General features: G+C 50.0%; 1 protein-coding gene across 1 annotated transcript in view; it reads right to left on the bottom strand.

Moving 5' to 3' along the window:
- Positions 1-17072, bottom strand: part of CCDC108 (coiled-coil domain containing 108) — a 41227-nt gene extending 24155 nt beyond the window's left edge. The window contains exons 1-14 of the mRNA XM_011932237.1: positions 17009-17072; positions 16040-16086; positions 14406-14560; positions 13885-14088; positions 10954-11138; positions 7317-7419; positions 6323-6489; positions 5939-6138; positions 5519-5664; positions 4848-5070; positions 4263-4528; positions 3068-3268; positions 2519-2878; positions 894-1031 (exon numbers count right to left, since the gene is read on the bottom strand). Coding sequence (XP_011787627.1) covers positions 894-1031; positions 2519-2878; positions 3068-3268; positions 4263-4528; positions 4848-5070; positions 5519-5664; positions 5939-6138; positions 6323-6489; positions 7317-7419; positions 10954-11138; positions 13885-14088; positions 14406-14558 — 2346 coding nt within the window. The 5' untranslated portion in view covers positions 14559-14560; positions 16040-16086; positions 17009-17072. The remainder of the gene's footprint in view (positions 1-893; positions 1032-2518; positions 2879-3067; positions 3269-4262; positions 4529-4847; positions 5071-5518; positions 5665-5938; positions 6139-6322; positions 6490-7316; positions 7420-10953; positions 11139-13884; positions 14089-14405; positions 14561-16039; positions 16087-17008) is intronic.
- Between the last annotated feature and the right edge of the window lie 3413 nt (positions 17073-20485).

The following is a 20485-nucleotide window of genomic DNA, read 5'->3' as shown; positions in this document are numbered from 1 at the left end:
AGCTGGGGTGACAGTGCCTGTGTGTAAGCCAGTGAGGGAGTGACACCAGATCTGCTGGGCTGCATAAAGGCCACAACCCACCAGGAGGAACTGCCAAGGGAAGGGGGCTGAGGGAGGTATTGAGGGGGACTCTGTGAGGCAGGAAGGCCTTTGGGAAGCAGCGGCCTCCAAGCTGAATCTTGGGGTGGCATAGGTTTGGGATAGGAAGGCAGAAGTGTAGGTGGTGAGGGGAGCAGAATCAACCCAAAGCACATTGTCCCAAAGTGGTGCTTTTCCAGCAACCAGATGTCTCATGCAAAACCTCCAGGCGATGGAGACTGGAGGAGACATCGAAGGCGAAACCAGATTGGAAGCCAGAGGTCTGGCCTCAGGCTCTGTGCTTTTCAGCCCTATGTCCTCTTACTTGTCAGGTCAGGGCTTCTAAGGGCCTTGGGGTGGCCTGGGAATTATGATCTCCTGAGGATGGGACTGGCTGTCGCTCTCATAGGGCGGGGTGCTTCCCAAAGGCAGGGGCTGCTGGTGTGGCTGTCACATCCCTGGGCCCAAACCCAGGACTTGGGGCACCCAAGCATTCAGTAAACAGGACATAAACAAATACAGGAGCTGGAGGGTTTTGAACCTGAGAGTCACAGGGGCCAGTGAGTATTTCCAATGGAGCAGTAAGGGGCCAGCTGTCCAGGCCCCAGACTCTCCCCAGTCCCAGTGTCAGGGCCCAGGAGCAAGTCCTCAACTGGCCCAGATCCCCAGAATTGGCACGGCGGAGGTGGGAACAGCCAGGGAGGGTGCAAAGATGTGTTTCTGAGGCCATCAGAGAAGGGGAGAGGGATCTGCAGGCCAAGGCAGAATCTAGGGCTCTTCTCTCTCCCTCCCACTGTTGTTGGGGCCACACTCACCTTGGGGACATCTAGGGAATACTGGGGGATGTGGTGCTCAAAGCCAGAGAAATAGCTGTGGCCTTGCGCCCGCACCGTCAGGCACCAGGATGGGCACATGGTACAGTCCTCCTCAATATTACTGTAGTTCTGCAGGACCTGCAGGGGGGCCAGACCCACGGCAAAGCTCAGAGTCCTGTGTCTGCCCTGTGGGGTGCCCCACCTTGCCCCTCCCTGCCCTTGTGCTGCAGGAGTCCCACACTGGACACAGACAGGAGGGCCTCCCTGGGAAGACAGTGCAGAGAACAAGCATCCCAACCAAGCCCCTCCTGCGGGGAGCTAGGCCCTGCGTCCATTCAGCAATGCTCCCTTTAGTCCTCACAACCCAGGAGGAGGGTGGGGCTGGGATGTGAAAGCACCATTCATTCTGTAGGAATGAGCCTAGAGAAGCGCTGGCCAATAGAAATATCATGTGAGCCACAAATGCCAGCCGCAAATGTCACTTTAAATGTTCCAGTAGCCACATTAAAAAAGTAAAACACGTGAAGTTAATGTTAATAGTATATTTTATTTAACCCAATAGATCTAAAATCTTATCACTTTAACATGTAACCAAGATAAAATTAGTAATGAGATATTTTACATTCTTTTCATACTGAGTCTTTGAAGTCCAGTGTGCATTTTACACTCACAGCACTTCTCAGTTGGGACCAGCCACATATTAAGAGCTCAGTAGCCACGTGTGGCTGACAGTGGCCGTACTGGACTGTGCAGGTCTATAGCCTGTAACCTAAATATCTGACAGGCTCAGCAGAGCCAGGCGTCTACAACCTTGTTCCTACAAACCTCCACATCACCCCACTGCCAAGGCATTAGGATGGGGGCAACTAAAGCCTCCACTTTGGAAAGCCTCCTCAAAAGATTGGATGTGGTCCTAAGTTTAGAGATGACAAGATCAGGACTCAGAGACATTAAGGAACTTGCCCAGGGTCAGATAGCTGGTAAGTGACCCTGATCTTGACTGCACAGCCCTACTCTTCTCTGGGCCCCAATACCTTGGCCACTGGGCAAGGGCAGTGGGGTGGGCAGAGCCAATAAGAAAGGGACAGGCAGGACTAATGGATGAGGAGAGAGCATCATGCATCTGGGGCCAGGTCAGCAGGGCTGGGGACAGCCAGCACTCGGAGTTCCCTGACCCAGGGAAGCTGAGCTAGAAGCCCCTCCCATCACAATCATCTGGTGCTGCTGACTTTGTCTCCAGGCCCAGGTTCCTGCCTACTCAAAGCTCCTTTAGAGGGACCACTTCTTAATTCAAGTACTAGTAGAGAAGCCAGGAGGCCTCCTAGCCAGGAACCCCAGGGAGTGTCCCCTTGTGCACCCAGTTTTCCCAAACAGCTCGATGTTAGCTGAGTCCTCCCTTGGAGGGGAGGGGAGACTTACATAAGAATGAGAAAATCAGATGGACCTAGCTGGGCCAGGAGCTTTGGAGGAGACAAACCCATAGGGGCCGCTGTCCAGCCAACAGAAAGCCTGGCATGCAGAGGATGGAGCCCGAAGCTGCCCTCGGTCACCCCCTGCCACCCCACCCAGCCGTTCAGGCTCCCAGCAGAGACCCCGCATTCCTCCCTCTCATTGTGTGCACACACCTTATAGATGGCAAAGGCTTCGAGCTCCACCGCGTAAAGGCAGTTGGGGTGAGGCGGCTGGAAGTGCAGGCGCATGGCCATGGACTTGAGAGGGGGCACGTCACAGGTCTCTGGGGTCACCCAGAAGGGGCAGTCAGACCTCCGCGTCCAGACAACCATGATCTTGCCCTTGGTGTGGTTCCTCAGGCACAGGGGTATAGGGTTGGGGGCCTCAGGCCCTGGGCAGGCACCAAAGTCTACCTCGACGGGCTCTATACTGACGGGTGGGGGGAAGATGGTCATGTCGCTGGTGCCGTCGAAGAAGAACTCGTTCATAGGGGGGATGTAAGGGTACTGCGGGGCCGGCATGTCCTCCAGATCCTGCATGGGGAAAGAGGTAGACAGGGCCCAACTGCCATTCCTCTTGCTATGGCCCCTCCTGGACACACTCCTGTCTAGAAAAGGCTGCACCAGTCACCCCGACTACTAATGGTGCCCATGGGACCCTGGGGGCATGGGATTGCCCAAGAATCACTAGGGAAGGGATATGCAGCTGGGGAGGGCATGTACCTGGATGGGAATCATGAGGGCCCCGTTCTGGTCCTGCGCCAGCTTCTTCTCCTTCAGCATGGCATCCAGGATGTCAGGGGGGTAGAGCGTCAGGCCCCGGGCCAGGTGTATACGGTACCAGGTGAGGTGCTGAGGCTTCAGGATGGCTGGCTTGGTGGTGTCCGAGTGGCAGGTCCCCATCAGGTCCAGGAACAGTGGGTCCTGTGACATTTGTCTGTGCGTGATGGGGCATGGGAGGGGTGGTGGGGCAAGGGGGTTGCTGGGGGGTTGAACTGAGGACAGAAGCTGGGCAGACAGGGTAACAGGCAGTGGGGCAGAAGCTCCAGGTGGCCAGTGAGCGAGCACTCAGCAGTGGTCTGGCTCAGCCAGGGCACAGCAGGAGTCCAGGGAAGGTCAGGAGAGAGCACCCCTGTCCTTAGGACACTCAGCCATTGCCCACCCTCCCGCTCTGCCATGGCCCCTGGGAATTCTCCCACCCACCCTACGGCCAGCCCAGAGGCCTGCCAAACTAGAATTCCGGCCCTCCCAAGGTAGGAGAATATGCGGCCTCATCAGGCCTCCCTCTGGGCTTCTGTTCTTTCTTCCATTCCCAAGGCCTCCCCTAGCCCATACTAAACCGTCATGAGAATCAGAGAAAGGCACCCATTCCTCCAGATACACAGACACAGCCTGAGCCTGGGCACTAGCTCAGGGAGGGATTATGGGTTACATTTCAGCCCCGTTTGCCATCTTGGCCAGGCCCCGCTGGTCAGGGCACAGTGTATCTCATCATGCCCAGGGGCCGAGGGTTGGGGTCTAACTTGAAAGCTCCCTGCCCTATGCATGCTATGTGGGGTGGCTCCAGGGAAGAATTAGTCTGTGAAGTCATGGAAGGCAAAGAAAAGGCAAAGCCTGCAGGGCTCGGCGGGAGAGTGGGGGGCCGCGGGTCCAAATCGCCCTCTCCCAGGCCATGAGCACAGCAGCAGCAAAGCGCCTGGCCTGGTAGCAGGGCAAGACTAGCACAGAGTGATCTCCCCTGTGCCCAGGCCGCACACTGGCTCCAAAAGCTAGGGCTGGGACACAGGAGTGGGAGACGACCAGGCAGACAGCTCTAGAAGTTCCAGAATACAGAGGAGTGCCCACCAAGCCTTGTCACCATCACTGGGCCCCAGAGGAGCCCCTCCTCCCTCAGCCTCACGCCCTCCCCATGACTCACCTGGTGGTGGATGAGACAGGCCACACGCCGAAAGCAGATGATGGGGTGAGTGGGCTGGAAGGCACAGTGCAGGGTCATGCGGGCCTTGCCCACCAGGGTCCCGAAGGCAGGCCTGATGCTAAAGACACTCTCCAGGCAGTCGATGACAAACTGGAAGTAGGCCGTGCAGTCCGACTGGTTCTCAATCCACAGGGGCTGCTCGGAGCGCTCCCCAAGCTTGACCCAGCTGAAGTTGACACAGTAGTGCTGCAGGGACACAGCAGGGCCTGGACACAGGAGATGGGGTATCAGCTTCCCCAAGAATGTCTTAGACAAGGTCCCACTGAAGGGAGGTGGTACTCTCAGGGCCAGGCTACAGAGGCCCAGAGCCCTGGCAGCCTGAGCAGAACTCCAGCATCACTGGGTGCCTGTGGGACTGGAATCTCCAGGTAGTCACAAATGATTCCCCACGGGGCCACCAGAGGGCAGCAGACACCCAGGCTGAGGCAAGGTGGCCCTGGCTCTCAGGAGCAGGGAAGGAGCTCTTCAGAATCCTCAGCATGGGCTGCTCCTGTCCCCAGGGGAGACCGCTGGGGTCACCAGTACCTCTACAGAAACCAACGACTTTGAGCAGGGTCTTGGAGGCACAGCCAGAAGGCAGGATGGAGAAGTAGTCCACAGTCCTGGTGTCCAGAGTCTTGGGGTGGAAGAACACTGACACGCATTTCTTTTCTCCTGGGTGCACGGCGCCACAGGCTGTGGGGCATGAGAAGGCCTGGTCTTCGGCCAGTTCCTCTGGGGAAATCTCAATCCTGAAGGGGGCATTTACCTGTAGGGCCAGGTAGAAGGACAAGGGGTCAGGTCGCGGAGTGGAGCGTGCTGGCGTGCCCAGCCAAGGGCCCAGCCAAGGGGGTGGGGGCAGCTGGCATCCAGGCTGTGCCTCACTAGCCAGACTGCCTCCACATTCTGGAGAGAAGGAGCCGAGTCATGTGCCCCGCGCTGGACCTGCCTTTTAATTCTCCCCAAGGTACTATCACAGCTAACTGTGGTCCTGGGGTCAGGACGGTCTTAGGGCTGCTCGTGGCTCTGGCTGGGGTATACCCCAGCCCAGCCCCCAGCTGAGGAGAAGGACACACCTATTGACAGCTGACATGGGTTATATGAGGCTTGGGGCCAAAGGTGTAGAAAGAAAGGGGGGCATTCAGTAAGGCGGTGATTTTAGGAGACTCCAGTCCTGGAGGCCATGAGTCCTGCCGCCCCTCCCGCCTGGTGCCTACCGCCGACGGGTTGTGTAGCCTGATCTGCCTCTCCGAGGTGCAGCCCACAGCAACAGAGCCGAAGTACAACAGCTTCTGGAAGCCCTCGGCATCCTGGTCCTCCAGGCACTTGTGCTTTATGCTCACCAGCAGCTGGGCGCACTTGGCTGGGTCAGAGATGGGGGGAGTCTTGGGGGACCACCAGGGCCTCTGTGGCCCCAGCTGAACAGCCCCTCGAAGAAGGCAGATGGCCCCAGGGAAAATTTAGTCTGTAGCATCATGGAAGACAAAGGCAAAGCCTTCAGGGCTGGGGGGAGGGCAGGAGGCCGGTGGAGGCCCTGTGGGGGCCAAGCCAGATGGGAGGTGGGGGACACTGAGGCCTGGAGGCCCCAGAAGGTGCAGCAGGGGCCAGTCTGGGGATGGTGGGAGGTTGGGCCTCACCCACAGCCTGCAGCTGGATGCTGCTCCTCTGCCGGCTGCCCGCCCCATACCAGCACGTGGCCTGCACCTCGTGGATGACGGCTGTAAGGGGCTGAAAGGTCACCTTGATCTGAGAGGCCTGGCCTGGCTCCAAGAGCCCCATGGTTGGCAGCATCTGGAATGGGCTGGAGAACTCCCAGGTGAAGAAGGTGGGCAGGTCCCTGGGGGTGGGGGGCAGGTCAGGGCACTGGGCTTCTGGCCCCTGCTCCTGCAGTAACAAGTCAGGGATGCTGGGCAGAACCTCAGACTACCCTACCCCCACAAGAGTATGCCTGTCTCTCCTGCTTCCAGACACCCTCCTCACAGCTCTTGCTCTCCCCGCCTGCACTTCAGCCTCTTCCTCACCCCACATTATCCAGGCAGAACCAGGCCTCAGTCGTGTCCCCCACAGCACACATGGGCAGCTGCAGGGATGGCGGGCAGATCAGTCTGTGGCAGGGCAGGGTGGCCCGCAGGCCCACACAGAACATCCCCTCCGCTTTCTCAAACCACAGCTGGTCCACGTACTCCTTCTGTAGTGTGAGGCGGGGCAGAGGCAGTCACCCATCAGTGGCACTCAGGGACTGCACACCCAGCCCACCCTCAGCCACCCCTAACACAACCACTGAGGGGAGGGCCGGGCCATGGTCCCCACGTCAGACTCATAGCTGGGCACCTATGGTGTCTTGGTCTCAAAGATTAGAGTCTCTTTTGTAGAAAAAGTATTTTGAGGAAATGTGGGTGGGGGGTGGCAGGAAGAGGCCAAGGAATGTAGAAGGGGTTCCTTTTTTGTTTTGGTCGGGGTGGGGGGGTCTCGCTCTGTCACCCAGGCTGGAGTGCAGTGGTGAGATCTCAGCTCACTGCAACAGCCACCTCCTGGTTCAGGTGATTCTCCTGCCTCACCCTACCAAGTAGCTGGGACTACAGGCATGCGCCACCACACCCAGCTAACTTTTGTATTTTTTAGTAGAGATGGGGTTTCGCCATGTTGGCCAGGCCGCTCTCAAACTCCTGGCCTCTAGTGACCTGCCTGCCTCGGCCTCCCAAAGTGCTGGGATTACAGAAGTGAGTCACCATCCCCGGCCACGGAATGTAGGGCTTTCTGATGGTCAGTATAATATTGCAGCCTCTACCCCCAGCATCCCCTGGGGAATGCCCTCTGTCTAATGAGATGAGGGGCAAAGCCCTTGACAGGGCCTCCCAAGCTGGATTGCTGCTGGAGTGGGCAGCATGTGTGTGTGTGTGTGTGTGTGTGTGTGGCAGGGCGGGGGGGTGCTCCTGGGTACTCTGTCCTGCTTTCTGTTCTGAGGTCACTGTTCCCAGGTGCCTCCCTGCCCTCACTCACTATGGCAGACCTTACCGCCTCCAGAGGCCGGAAGACGATGGGGAGTGTGAGGGTTATGCCTGGGCTCAGGAAGATGGGCTGAGGGATGACTGTGAAGAAGAACTTGGTCTTGGGGGGCCTGCAGGAGAGAGCCGGGAGGTGAGCATCTCAGATCAGGGCTCAGAACAACTGAGGCAGGAAACGAGGGAAGCCCTGCAGCCAAGGGAGCTTGAGTCCTTGGGACCACAGAGAAAGGGATCAAGAGATGAGCACGTGGAGGTGGAAACTCAGGGATTTGGTTACAAGAGGACCCGTTCTCCCCCTCCCTCTCCTATTCTCAGAGATCTTCACTCTGAACAAAAAGGGAGTAGTGTTTGTACCTCTGATGAGCATGGAGGCCTGAAAGGGACAGGGACAGGGAAGGGTTGCCCAGATTTTAAAGAGTCCCTAAGCACTGAGGCAGGGGAACCAAAGCTGAGGAGGGTGGGACCGGGGATGCCTTTCCAGAGACCTCAGCAGAGCTGTAGCATCCCACAGTGGGTCAGAACCACAGCTGCTGCAGACTTTCAAAACATTAATAAGACCATGACATTGTCAGCAACTTTACACCAACAAATGTTTAAATTTAGATGAAAAAAAACAATTGCTATAAAAATATAATTTATCAAAACTGGCCCAATAATTATACAATAAATATTATGGCTGCTCTGCCTAAAAACACCAAAAAATGGAATGGGTGGTCAAAAACCTTTCCACAGGCCAGGCACAGTGCCTCACATCTGGAATCCCAGCACTGTGAGAGGCTAAGGCGGGAGTATCATTTGAGCCCAGGTGTTCGAGACCACCCTGGGCAACATGGCAAGATACTGTTTATATCAAAAAAATTTTTTTTTTAATTAGCCAGGCATGGTGGTGCATGCCTACAGTCCGAGCTACCTGAGAGGCTGAGGTAGGAGGATTGCTTGAGCCCAGGAGGTCATGGCTACAGTGAGCCATGTTAATCCACTATACTCCAGCCTGGGCAATAGAGCAAGACCCTGTCTCAAAGAAACAAGAAAGAAAGAGAGAGAGGAAGAAAAGAAAGAAAAGAAAAAAAGAAAGAAGAAATTAGATAAACTTTAATGTGTGTTTATGAGAAAACCTCTCAGCAAAGCAGGAATAGAAGAATATTCCCATAATCTGACAAGGTATACACTTTTACAGAAATCCTACAGGAAATCAATCCTACCAGACAGCTTAATGGTGAAACACTGCAGTCCTCTACTCTGAGATGATAAACAAAACAAAGATGCCTCTATAACCACTTCTGTTCAACACTTTTCTATTTAACAACGCAGTAAGGAAAGACAAAAGGTGTGAGGAGTAGAAAGAAAAAAATAATGTCATTTTCCATTTAAAATACAAATGTGTGCATGAAAAAACAAGAATACTAACAAATAAATTATCAGAATTAATAAGAGGATTTGCCAAGACACTGAACACAATACCTATATAAAAATGACATTTTAAAAACTAGCAACAGACAGAAATAAAACAACTGAAAAATACGTCATATATAACAACAGCAGAAATATAAAATACTTATGAATAAATCTAACTAAAGATGTGCTAAATGTCTATGGAGAAAACTTTATACTTTATTGAGAGACATGAAAAATAACCTAATGAATGTAGAGATAGCCCGTGTTCATGGATTAAAAGACTCAATATTGTAATGATATCATTTCTCCCCATATTCATCTATAGGTCCAATTAAATCCCAATCAAAATCTCAAGAAGTGTTTTATGTGCATGTATGATCAGCTGATTTGAATATTTATATAAAAGATCAAAGGAAGGGCCAAGAATAGCTAAGACAATCTTGAAGAAGAATTAAGGCTGGGTGCAGCGGCTCACGCCTGTAATCCCAGCACTTTGGGAGGCCGAGGCGGGTGGATCATGAGGTCAGGAGATCAAGACCATCCTGGCTAACACGGTGAAACCCCATCTCTACTAAAAATGCAAAAAATTAGCTGGGTGTGGTGGTGGGCGCCTGTAGTCCCAGCTACTTGGGAGGCTGAGGCAGGAGAATGGCATGAATCCTGGAGATGGAGCTTGCAGTGAGCCGAGATAGCACCACTGCACTCCAGCCTGGGCAACAGAGCGAGACTCCGTCTCAAAAAAAAAAAAAGAAGAAGAAGAAGAATTAAGTAGGAGGACTTATACTACCAGATATCAAAATTTACTATTCATAAAAATCAATTCCATATAGATAAAAGACAAATATTAAAAGGCAAAAATATAAAGTCTTTAGAAGATACTAGAGGAAAATATCTTAATGACCTCGGGGTAGAAAAGGACTTCTTAGGAAAAGCATAAAAAAACACCAATCATAAAAGAAAAAGACTGATAAAGTTGATACCTTTAAAATTCAGAACTTTTGGCTGGGCGCGGTGGCTCAAGCCTGTAATCCCAGCACTTTGGGAGGCCGAGATGGGCAGATCATGAGGTCAGGAGATCGAGACCATCCTGGCTAACACGGTGAAACCCCGTCTCCACTAAAAAAATACAAAAAACTAGCTGGGCGAGGGGGCGGGCGCCTGTAGTCCCAGCTACACGGGAGGCTGAGGCAGGAGAATGGCGTAAACCTGGGAGGCGGAGCTTGCAGTGAGCCGAGATCTGGCCACTGCACTCCAGCCCAGGCGACAGAGCAAGACTCCGTCTCAAAAAAAATAAAAAATAAAAATAAAATTCAGAACTTTTATTCTTCAAAAGACACAATAAAGGCAGTAAAGACAAATCATAAGATGAGAGAAGATATCCACAATGCATAACTGGCAAAGGGTTTTTAATTGGGATAAGAACTTATACCAAAAAGAAGAAAGAAAAGATAATGTAATAGAAAAATGGCCACAGACTTGATCATAAATTTCACACATGAAGAAATGCAAAGGGTCAATAACCTACCAAAAGACACTCATCCTCATTCATCAGTAATCAGGGAAATGCACATTAAAACCACAAGTTACCATTACTGGCAAAAATTTTAAATTCTGACAATAGCATTTATTGGTAAGGATGTGGAGGAATGGGAACTCTCTAACGCTGCTGGTGGGCGTCTAAAGAAATCTGTGCACTTTGGGAAATAATTTGGTTTAATCTACAGAAAGTGAACAGGTACGTGGCCTAAGCCTCAGCAATTCTACTCCTGCGTCTATTCCCCAGAAAAGCCAGAAGGTGGAGCAAGGTGGCGGAATAGCTGGCTCCATCCCGCAAGGACACTAATTTAACAACTACGCAGAAAAACAAACAAACAAACAAAAAACCACTTTCATAAGACCCCCCAAATCATGTGAGCCTTCATAGTACCTGGTATTCCCCAGAAAAACTCTTGTACTTATGTAACTGGACACATGTACATGAATGTTGGTAACAGTCCCAAACTAGAAACAGTCCAAACCTGCTTCATTCTGGATAAATGCATTATGGTACAGGCACACATTGGGACACTATACCACAATGAAAAAGAATGGACCATAGTTGAACAATTATTCATACTGCACGTGTTTTAAACACTCACTGGCTTTTATATGGCATGTTGAAGGTTTTTTGTTTGTTTTGTTTTGTTTTGAAGAGAGCCTGCTTTCAGGGCTCAATGCTCTGGCACTGGGTCCTTGATCCCTTACACTGGTACCTGTATTTCATCTTCTGGAGTTTCAAGGATCGATTTTTCAGAACCAGACTCCTTGTGGTCTCCTTTCCTAGCTCCCAGCCTTTCCAGTGCAGCTCCTCGGCCACCTCAATGCCCCAGATGACCCTCTTCTTCACTCTCTGCTGCTTCTTTGGGGAGTGCATCTGAGTGTTCATGGAGCTTGCAGGCTGTTTGGGTGGCAGGGAGAAGGGGGAGCAGAAAGGATGTATCAGCAGGGTAGGATGCCAAGATCCAGAGAAAAGGTGAAGGTCTTCCTCCTCCACCACCAAGAAAATAAAGGACAAGACAGAAAAACAATGATTGACACCACCCCTCACCCCTGGGGGATGGTCTGGAGACAGATAGTGAGAGGCAGGTAGGCCCTGAAGTCAGATATCACCTCTTCCAAGACTGGAACTGTTTTGCAACTAGAACCCCTGCCCCTGAAGCTTTCCCTGGGCAGCCCCATCAGCCACTCTGTGCAAGCACACAAACGCAGGCTTCTGTTCTGTTCTTCAGTGCACCCTCAGACACCACCCCATCAGGTACCTCCTCCCCTCTTCTTCCTCCCAGTCCTGCCCCTTGCTACAGATGCCTCTCCTAGCTAGAACAGTCTATCCCAGGCCCTTTTCCAGACCACAGTTCCCTCTGCACCATTCCCTCTCCCATTCCTCAATTGGCTGGTGGGGCAGAGGAGGAGTCAATTTGTCTGCTGTTCACCTCACCCATCCCCTGACTTCTGGGGCCACTCTAAGGGCTGCTCCTGGTGATTGATGCTAGCACTGCCATGTGCAGAATTTCCATCTGTAATGGAAAATCTTTCCATAGGCTTATCCATCACCCCTTTCTAGATGAAGAAGGAGGGGGCATGGAAACCCTCCCTTGGGTGGTAAGGTGGAGGGAGGATGAACTGGTTGCCTTTTCCTACCACGGTCATTGCCATGAGCACTCAACTCATTGGCATTATATGTGTGTGTGTGTGTGTGTGTGTGTGTGTGTGTGTGTGTGTGTGTATATTTTTTTTTTTTTTTTTTTTTTTGTAAGAGTCTCACTCTGTCACCCAGGCTGGAGTATAATGGCACAATCTCAGCTCACTGCAACCTCTGCCTCCCAGTTTCAAGTGATTTTCTCACCTTAGCTTCCCAAGTAGCTGGGTTTACAGGCACCCGCCATCATGCCCGGCTGATTTTTCTATTTTTGTAGAGACAGGGTTTCACCATGTTGGTCAGGCTGGTCTTGAACTCCTGACCTCAGGTGCTCTACCCACCTTGGCCTCCCAAAGTGCTGGGATGACAGGCATGAGCCACCATGCCCAGCCAGCATTTTTTAAATCTTTGACCAAGTATTGCTTTTATATTGTTGCATAATATAAGGATGTAGTCATCCATTCAACAGATATTTTTTGAGTACCTATAATGCACCAGACACTGTGCTAGGTGTGGGACTACAATGATGAACAGGACCAACAAATCCCTTTTCTCTTGGAGCTTACATTCTCAGTTTCAATATTTACTGAGTGTGTCTGATGGCCAACATACTATTTTCTTTCCTGAGTCACCTATGGAAGAAAGGTGACATGGATTATGGGAGGTAATTTGCTATAAATATCAGTTGGTGCATCAGCCAGTGTCCAGGCAGGAAAACAAAAGCCACTCTGAATGTTTAAAACAGGGAATTTACTGTGGCTGGGCGCAGTGGCTCACGCCTATAATCCCAGCACTTTGGGAGGCCGAGGTGGGCGGATCACAAGGTCAGGAGTTCAACACCAGCCTGGACAACATAGTGAAACCCCTGTCTCTACTAAAAATACAAAAAATTAGACGGGCATGGTGGCAGGAACCTGTAATCCCAGCTACTCGGGAGGCTGAGGCAGCAGAACTGCTTAAACCTAGGAAAAAGAAGTTGCAGTGAGCGATGGCGCACTCCAGCCCAGGTGACAGTGCAAGACTCTGTCTCAAAAAAAGAAAAAACAAACAAACAACAACAACAACAAAAACCAGGGAATTTACTGCATAACCATGGGTAGTGAAGGAACCTGGGAGTTGGCAACATCAAGAAGCTGCCACTACACCTAGGTTAGAAGTGGTGGGGTCAATACAGCCTTGAGGCCTGTCTGGTGGGAACTGGAGCCACAGGGGAAATGCAGCTGCTGACAGAGACACCGTGAACAGCAGAGAGAGGAAGAGAAATGCCCTGGCTTCTCCCTTCCTCCCACCTTCCAATCTCCTACTAGCTCAAAGCAGAGCAGGGAAGGGCAGTGAGTGAATGCAAGGGCAGACAGGCCCGGTATGGCACAGAGGACAGAGATGTCTTCTAAAACACAACCCTCCATTCACAGAGAGGCAAGGGCAGCACATCTAAGGAGCCAGGCACTGTATACCACAGGACACAGACACACACTGTATCATACACAAAGCCATACCCATAGTCACACCCCTGGACAGCTGCATCATCACATAGAGAGAACTACAAAGAGCTGCAAAAAGTAAACAGCATCCATACATTATTGGTCAAACACAAAGTCCTAGGGGTCAAGACCAGAAGAACTTTCTGAGGAAAGAGAAATCCTGGCTATCCAACCAGCCTCTGGCTCATTCCTCTCTGGCACTCTCCTATCCCACGGCCTCTCGGGCACTCACTGCCCCCAGCACTCCAGTGTGTTTGGTACTACAATGGTGAACAGGACTGACAAATCCCTTTTCTCTTGGAGCTTACATTCCCAGTTTCAATATTTACTGAGTATATTCGATGGCCAATGTAGTATTTTCTTTCCTGAGTGGAAAAAAGGTGACAAGGAAAGTCTAGACAGGGTCTAGTGCTAAGATGCATAGGGAAGAGTCAGGGCCTCTCAGATTCCCACCCCAGTGCCCTGCCCCCAATGCCCTGCCCTGGCCCTGCTACACCCTGCTCTGCCTGCCCTGGCTGTATCCTTACCCGGGCACTGATGGTGCTGCAGGCACTCATGGCTGCACTGCTGTCATTGATGGCGGGGATGGCCACCGTGCTGGTACTCAGGCAGGATCCGCCAGAGTTCATGGTGTGGTCCTTGCTGTTCCTGGACCTCATGATGGAGCTTGGAGCCTGTGTAAGCATCAGGCCCTTGGGACACAGTCCAAAGGGAGCACTCTGAGTATGAAGCTGGGAAGAGAGCAGAGGGTGGGGGAGACAGGAGTGACATGAGAAAGAGAGGCTGAGGGAGGAGACTCTCATGGCCATCCTTGTCATGGAGGAAAGGGTCTGCTTCCCAGCTCTGGCAATAGGTGCTAGGTGGCACCATGAGGAATGAGGCTGTACATGAGATCCAGGGCTTTGACTGGGAGCCTAGGGACTCACCATCAGGAAAGGCACTCCAAAGAGAGACTTGGGAACAAGGCCCACCCCACTATGCCCCTCCGTGGCCACTCTTGGCACTACTCAGCAAGCTCCAGTGGGTGTTACTGAAGTGTGTCCATTACCTTTATCTGGCTTTTACTCTCTGCTTGTTTCCTCTGAACGCTCTTGCCTCTTGTGAGAAGAGGAATAAGGAGGAAAGAAGAGGCAAATGAGACTGACGGATTCTCTACCTTCTGGGTTTCCTCCACCAGTCTACAACCTGCTAAGGTAAACATCACTGAAACAGATCAATGAAAGCATAAGTCAATCCATCTCTAGAGCAGCAGGATCCCTGATGACTGTAGCTGAAATCATATGCAAATATATGTGACACATATATAAAGGATATGCCAGACGCTATGTATGCATACATATCTGTTTTCCAGGGGGAATGGCCACAGTTTTCACCAAATGCTCAAGAGGATGCTTGACCTCGATCTAAGGGACACAAAGTATCTCAGACTAGCTCTGGCTCCATCACCTCGAATCCCCTCTTCCTTTAGCTGGCTTCCCTTAGCACACACACTCAAGTGTGACTTTGTTACCTCTATAAGAGGACAGCAATTTTCACACTCACACACCAAGACTAAGCCAGCCCAACTCAAGCACATGTGGAAGTGGTTTGCAGATCCCTATAATGACTTACCACAAATGGTTCATCTCTGATTTCCCTTTACACTTGATACGAAGCCATCATCCATGAAATCACAGAACATGGCCCTGCTCCCCAAAATATAATGCAATCCACATGTGTACTTTAAAGTATTCTAGTAGCCACATTAAAAAAGTAAAAAGACACAGGTAAAATTAATTATAATGATATACTTTATTTAACCTATCATATCAAAAATACTACATTGAATATGTAATTGATATGTAAATAATATCAATACATAAATAATTGATATGTAAATAATCAATAAATTATTTAGATACTTTACTTTCGTGTTTTGTATTAAGTCTTTGAAATCTGGTGTGCATTTTACACTTATAGCACATCTCAATTTGGACTATCCCATATTTTAAGTGCTGAATAACTACATGTGGCTATTGGCTACCACATTGAACAGCATCACTTTAATACCTTTTTTGAACATTTGTATATTTTTCAGACTACTCAGTATCCTCCCCCTCTTCTTCAAATAACAATCTCAAAAATAATAATGTCTATTAACATGTACTGAGAACCTACATGCCAGGCAGTGTTGTAAGGTCCTTACAGGGATTTTATTTTATTTATTTATTTGAGACAGAGTCTTACTCTCTTGCCCAGACTGGAGTGCAGTGGCAAGATCTCAGCTCACTGCAACCTCTACCTCCCGGGTTCAAGCAATTCTCCCTTACAGGTATTTTAATTCTTACAACAGTTTATGATTACGTGTGACTTACCCATTTATTTGACCTAAAATGATCCTTTTTCAAGTTTGTCGTTCAGTTCCTTACTTTAATGTATTCAGATTTAGCAATTTTAAGATCACCCTTTAGGAATTTATACAGTTCCATCAGACACTCTCTTATCCCTCCCACACCACCCAGCACCACCCTTCCAAAGTGGAAGGTTCTGTTGACCCTGGTTTTCCTAGTTGGCAACATTTCTAAACCCTCTGGAGGGGACTATCTAGATTCAGTCATTCGTTCATTCACAAAGCACTTGCTGAGTGCCTATTATGTACCAGGTACTGTGCTAGGCACCAGACAAGGCAGGCAAGGCTCCTACCTCCAACTGTGAACTGGATGTTCTGATGAAATCAAAGAAAATGTAAGCTGAGGAGACATGCAGAGAGTCCATTACTTCTCTGCCACAGGATGGTCTTGCAGCCCTGCCCTGACTCATTAATGCCTCTGACCTCAGGGGATTGTACAGACAGCTCCTGCCTCAGAGCTCTGAAAAAGCCTCCACTCAACACATGAAACTATTCCAGAGAGTGCATAGAAGAGATGAGAGATAATGGAGTAGAAAGCTGGTCCAACCCAGGTCATAGGGCTAGGGAAGTGGTCCCAGGGCAAGGGAAGCTGGATGCCAGCATCCAGACTCTACGGGGATAGGCAAATTTCTCCATCTCCTGGAGCCTCAGTCTCCTCACCTGTAAAATGTGGGTTATCCTGACGATTTCACAAAGTTGATGTGCAGCTCGAATGAAACAGGATTTGAAAAAGCACTAAACAAACCTATGTTATAGTAATTAACAATCATAACTTCCCCACTAGCCTGCACTATTCTTCCAAAAGACTCACAGATCTGCAGTCGTTGTGAAGAGACTGGGCAAGAGAGGTTTTTTGTTTTGCTTTGAATTTGTTTTGTTTTAAATTGAAGTTTCCAATTTCGAGGACTTTGAAAATATGTATCATGAGCTTCCTTTATTTGCCTAATTGCTGATCTAAAAATCTCCAAGATGACCACTAGAAAAAGTGGCAGGTCGTCACACAGAGTCGAGGGAGAAAGAAATAGATGAAACAAAGGGGGACAAAATACACTTAGAGCTGTCTCTCCTTTCTCTTCGGGATCCTTAGTCTGATCTCGCCCAAGACTCAGTCCCATGGGGCTCTGTGAAGGGCATGGAGGGGACCTCTGGCCACGATTTCCCGAAGGATAGGGTCTCCCGGGACAGACACCTTCCCTGGCCACTCGCGCCGCTCCCTAGGACCCTGGGACCCTGGGATCTTGGGACTAACGCTCAGAACTTACATCGCCGCCATATTGCCGTCTCCATAGACACAGGACGCGCAGGAAACGGCGTCTTCAGATATCCCAGGGCAACGACGGCAGCCCGAGTGAGGCAAGATTCGTAGAAGGCGAATGCGCCGCCCAAGTTTATTTTCTGTATTCAGTTTTGATTCCCTGATTTTTCCTGCTGGCAGTAACTGTGGGCTTCTACCTGTCGCGACATGGTAATGTAGAGCCCCCTAGTTGTCGTGACGTTCCAGCAATCATGACTTTAATTGACGACCAAATTCGCAGGAAGCTACTCGGTGGGCTTGGCACTCTGACACGCATAGAGACAGAACCTCATTCTCTGTGATTGCAATTGTTAACTTAAAAGCAGCCCGCAGCTATTTCTTATTTGAATATTGCTTTGCAAATAGATCCTTTTTGCTGATGACAGGGAAGGTGTCCTCTGCGTTTTCTCCCGGCGTTTCTTCTTGCTCAGCAACAAGAAAAACAACTCTTTTGAAGGGATCGGAAGGTTAACGTATAAAGGAATTATTATACATAATGTAGACTTTTGGAAGCCCGTTGGTTCATTTGCTGGTATGTGTGTTGGAGGAAGGGTCTCATTTTGTGAAGACTCCTTAGTATGTGAAGCTGAAAGTCTCAAAGTTACTCTTGGGTAACTAAGGATATTTTGCTCCCCAAGACAGCAAACCGGTTTCCTTTCAGATGGAAGAGGGGACGTGACTAGGCAGAGAGAGCTTAGTGAGTCGAGGGTTAAACACAGAAGATAAGCTATCATTTTGGGAGAGTTGGAGTTGACTTGTGAAAGGTGAAAGATGGACTGAGATGACAAAGTGACCTGAGCTGGCCTGGGAGATCACATGGCCAGAGACTGGCAGGGCTGGAGGGAAGGGGCAGGCAAATTACGCCAGCATGATTAGTAGTTTTCCGGGAATCAAAGAATGTGGAACTTAGTGAGCTTTTCACTGGTTTTAACGGGATTCTCAGAATCTGCAACCTGCACTTTGGACATGACGATTTTCACGCTGTTTGTAGTTTCTATAATGATTTCCTTTTTGTTTTCCCCCAAATTCTTTTCGAAATGGTCAGCCTGACTCAGCTGGACCTTAGGGACAAGGAAAGGAACTGGTTCATTTTTAGGATAAAAAGAAATAGGAACTTTGAGGGCAAGGTTTTGTGTTGGCCCCAGGAATCTCAGTGGGAAAACCCCAAGGAGGAAGAACAGCTCATGCTAAAGGCGTCCTTGTGCCTCTTCACTGGGGAGCCTCCTTCCAGAGCTCTTGCCTGCTCAATGGTGGATTCTGGGTTTGGAAAAATTAAAGGGGATGGTTCCTCCTCTTAGCAGGGCCCCTGTAGGCTCTGCTTCTGTAGGTGTCTAGCTGCCTCCTGGAAGCCCTGATGCCTAGTGACCGCAACTGACATCGGTGGACTCCCAGGGAGAAGCCTGCGTGCTGGACTTTGCCCAGGGAGGCACACACATGGAAAGAGGCTTCACAACGGATTGAGCCTGAGGAGTGAAAAGAGGAAGCTGAGTTTGCTTTGAAACTCTCCCTTTCCAGGAGCCCAGAACCAGTGGAATAATGGGTACTGGGACCTGTTGATCATATTCTCCCTAGACCCAAAAATAGATCATGGGGGAGGCGGCCAAGTGTGGTAGCTCACACCTGCAATGCCCACTCTTTGGGAGGCTGAGGCTAGTGGATCAGGAGTTTGGTCAGGAGTTCAAGACCAGCCTGACCAACAGGGTGAAACCCTGCCTCTACTAAAAACATAAAAATTAGTCGGGCATGGTGGCTCATGCCTGTAATCCCAGTTACTCGAGAGGTTGAGGCAGGAGAATTGCTCGAACCTGGGAGATGGAGGTTGCAGTAAGCTGAGATCACACCACTGCTCTCCAGCCTAGGTGACAGAGCAAGACTCTATCTCAAAAAAAAAAAAAAAGAAAAAAAAAAAGATCGTGGGTTCAAGACTGGGTGATGATACAGGAAACTGATTATCAGGATGTAGGAGAAGGGAGGAAGGATGGAAGGGAGATGGCCTCAGATCCTCCTGGCCTGGAAGCTGGGGTGAGGAATAATAAAGGTAAAAGCACACTCCATGATTTGAACTTCGACACACATACAAAAAATACATTTTCTAAGCTTCTTTTTCCCAGGTATCTTCCCACACCCCTATGCCCTCCACCATATAGAGAAGACCCTGGGCTGGGAAATCAGGCAGACCTGAGATTAATCCCGACTCTATTACTAACTGTCTGTGTGACCTTCGGCAAGTCACATGACCTCTCTGAGCTTCAGTTTCCTCATCTGTTACCTGGGGATAATTCTCAGAAGGCAGGTGGGAAAATTGAGTGATAAGGTATGTGTAAAGTACTTGACATGTGGTAGGTAATCAACAAAATCTCTCTCTCACACACACACACAGAGAGAGAGAGGGAGACAGAGAGAGACAGAGAGAGACAGAGAGAGAGTGAACATTCACTAAATGGGAGATCTCTGTAGGTAAGCCATTCAGCCTTCTGCACACCTGCACCTCCTATAAGCATCCAGCCTCTCTGCTGCATGCTGGAGAAGTGGGAAATTTTTGCCATCTCCACGTCCTCCTGCTTTGTTTCTCCAAGAAGGAGGCTACCTTGCTGCTCTGGATGGAGAAAGACAAAAGGAGACACCAGGGTGCCTTGCTATCCAGTTACAAGTCCACCCAGATCCAGCACTTAGAAAGCCCTCTCCTGCCTCTCTCCGTCCTGAGATTCTGACTCCATTTTGAGTGTTGGTTCTAGAATCAGTTTACATTCAAGCTGTACTTGAGGATGGAGGTGAAAAGGGGGGCTCTCCTCAAAAAAGGATGAGTTCATGTCCTTTGCAGGGACATGGATGAAGTTGGAACTATAACAAGGACAGAAAACCAAACACTGCATGTTCTCACTCATAGGTGGGAGTTGAACAATGAGAACACATGGACACAGGGTGGGGAACATCACACACTAGGGCCGGTCGGGGGGTGGGGGGCTGGGGGAGGGATAGCATTAGGAGAAATACCTAATGTAAATGACAGTTGATGGGTGCAGCAAACCAACATGGCACATATACACCTATGTAACAAACCTGCACATTGTGAACATGTACCCTAGTACTTAAAGTATAATAAAAAATAAAATAAAATAAAATAAAATGTAAAGGTATACCTTAAAAAAAAAAAAAAAACAGAAAAAGGAAAGGTAGGCACTCCCACAGAAGCTCCTGTCCTCAGAAATGAGTGGGGTGAGTATTCTCAGCCCAGTCTGGAGTGGGGGATAGAGAGTGAGAAAAGGCTGTAGCTAAGAGGACCACTGGGTAGTTCAGGGCTGGATCTAGGAGCAGACAGAGGACATTCTCTGCATTAGAGGGTCATGGTCCCCTGCAGCTACTGGTATTGGAAGGTGTTAAGAAACTGGATGTAGGCCGGGTGCGGTGGCTCAAGCCTGTAATCCCAGCACTTTGGGAGGCCGAG

This window comes from Colobus angolensis, unplaced genomic scaffold, assembly GCF_000951035.1.
Source record: "Colobus angolensis palliatus isolate OR3802 unplaced genomic scaffold, Cang.pa_1.0 Scaffold95, whole genome shotgun sequence".
Classification (NCBI taxonomy): Eukaryota; Metazoa; Chordata; class Mammalia; order Primates; family Cercopithecidae; genus Colobus; species Colobus angolensis.
This window is presented reverse-complemented; position numbering and strand designations above follow the sequence as displayed.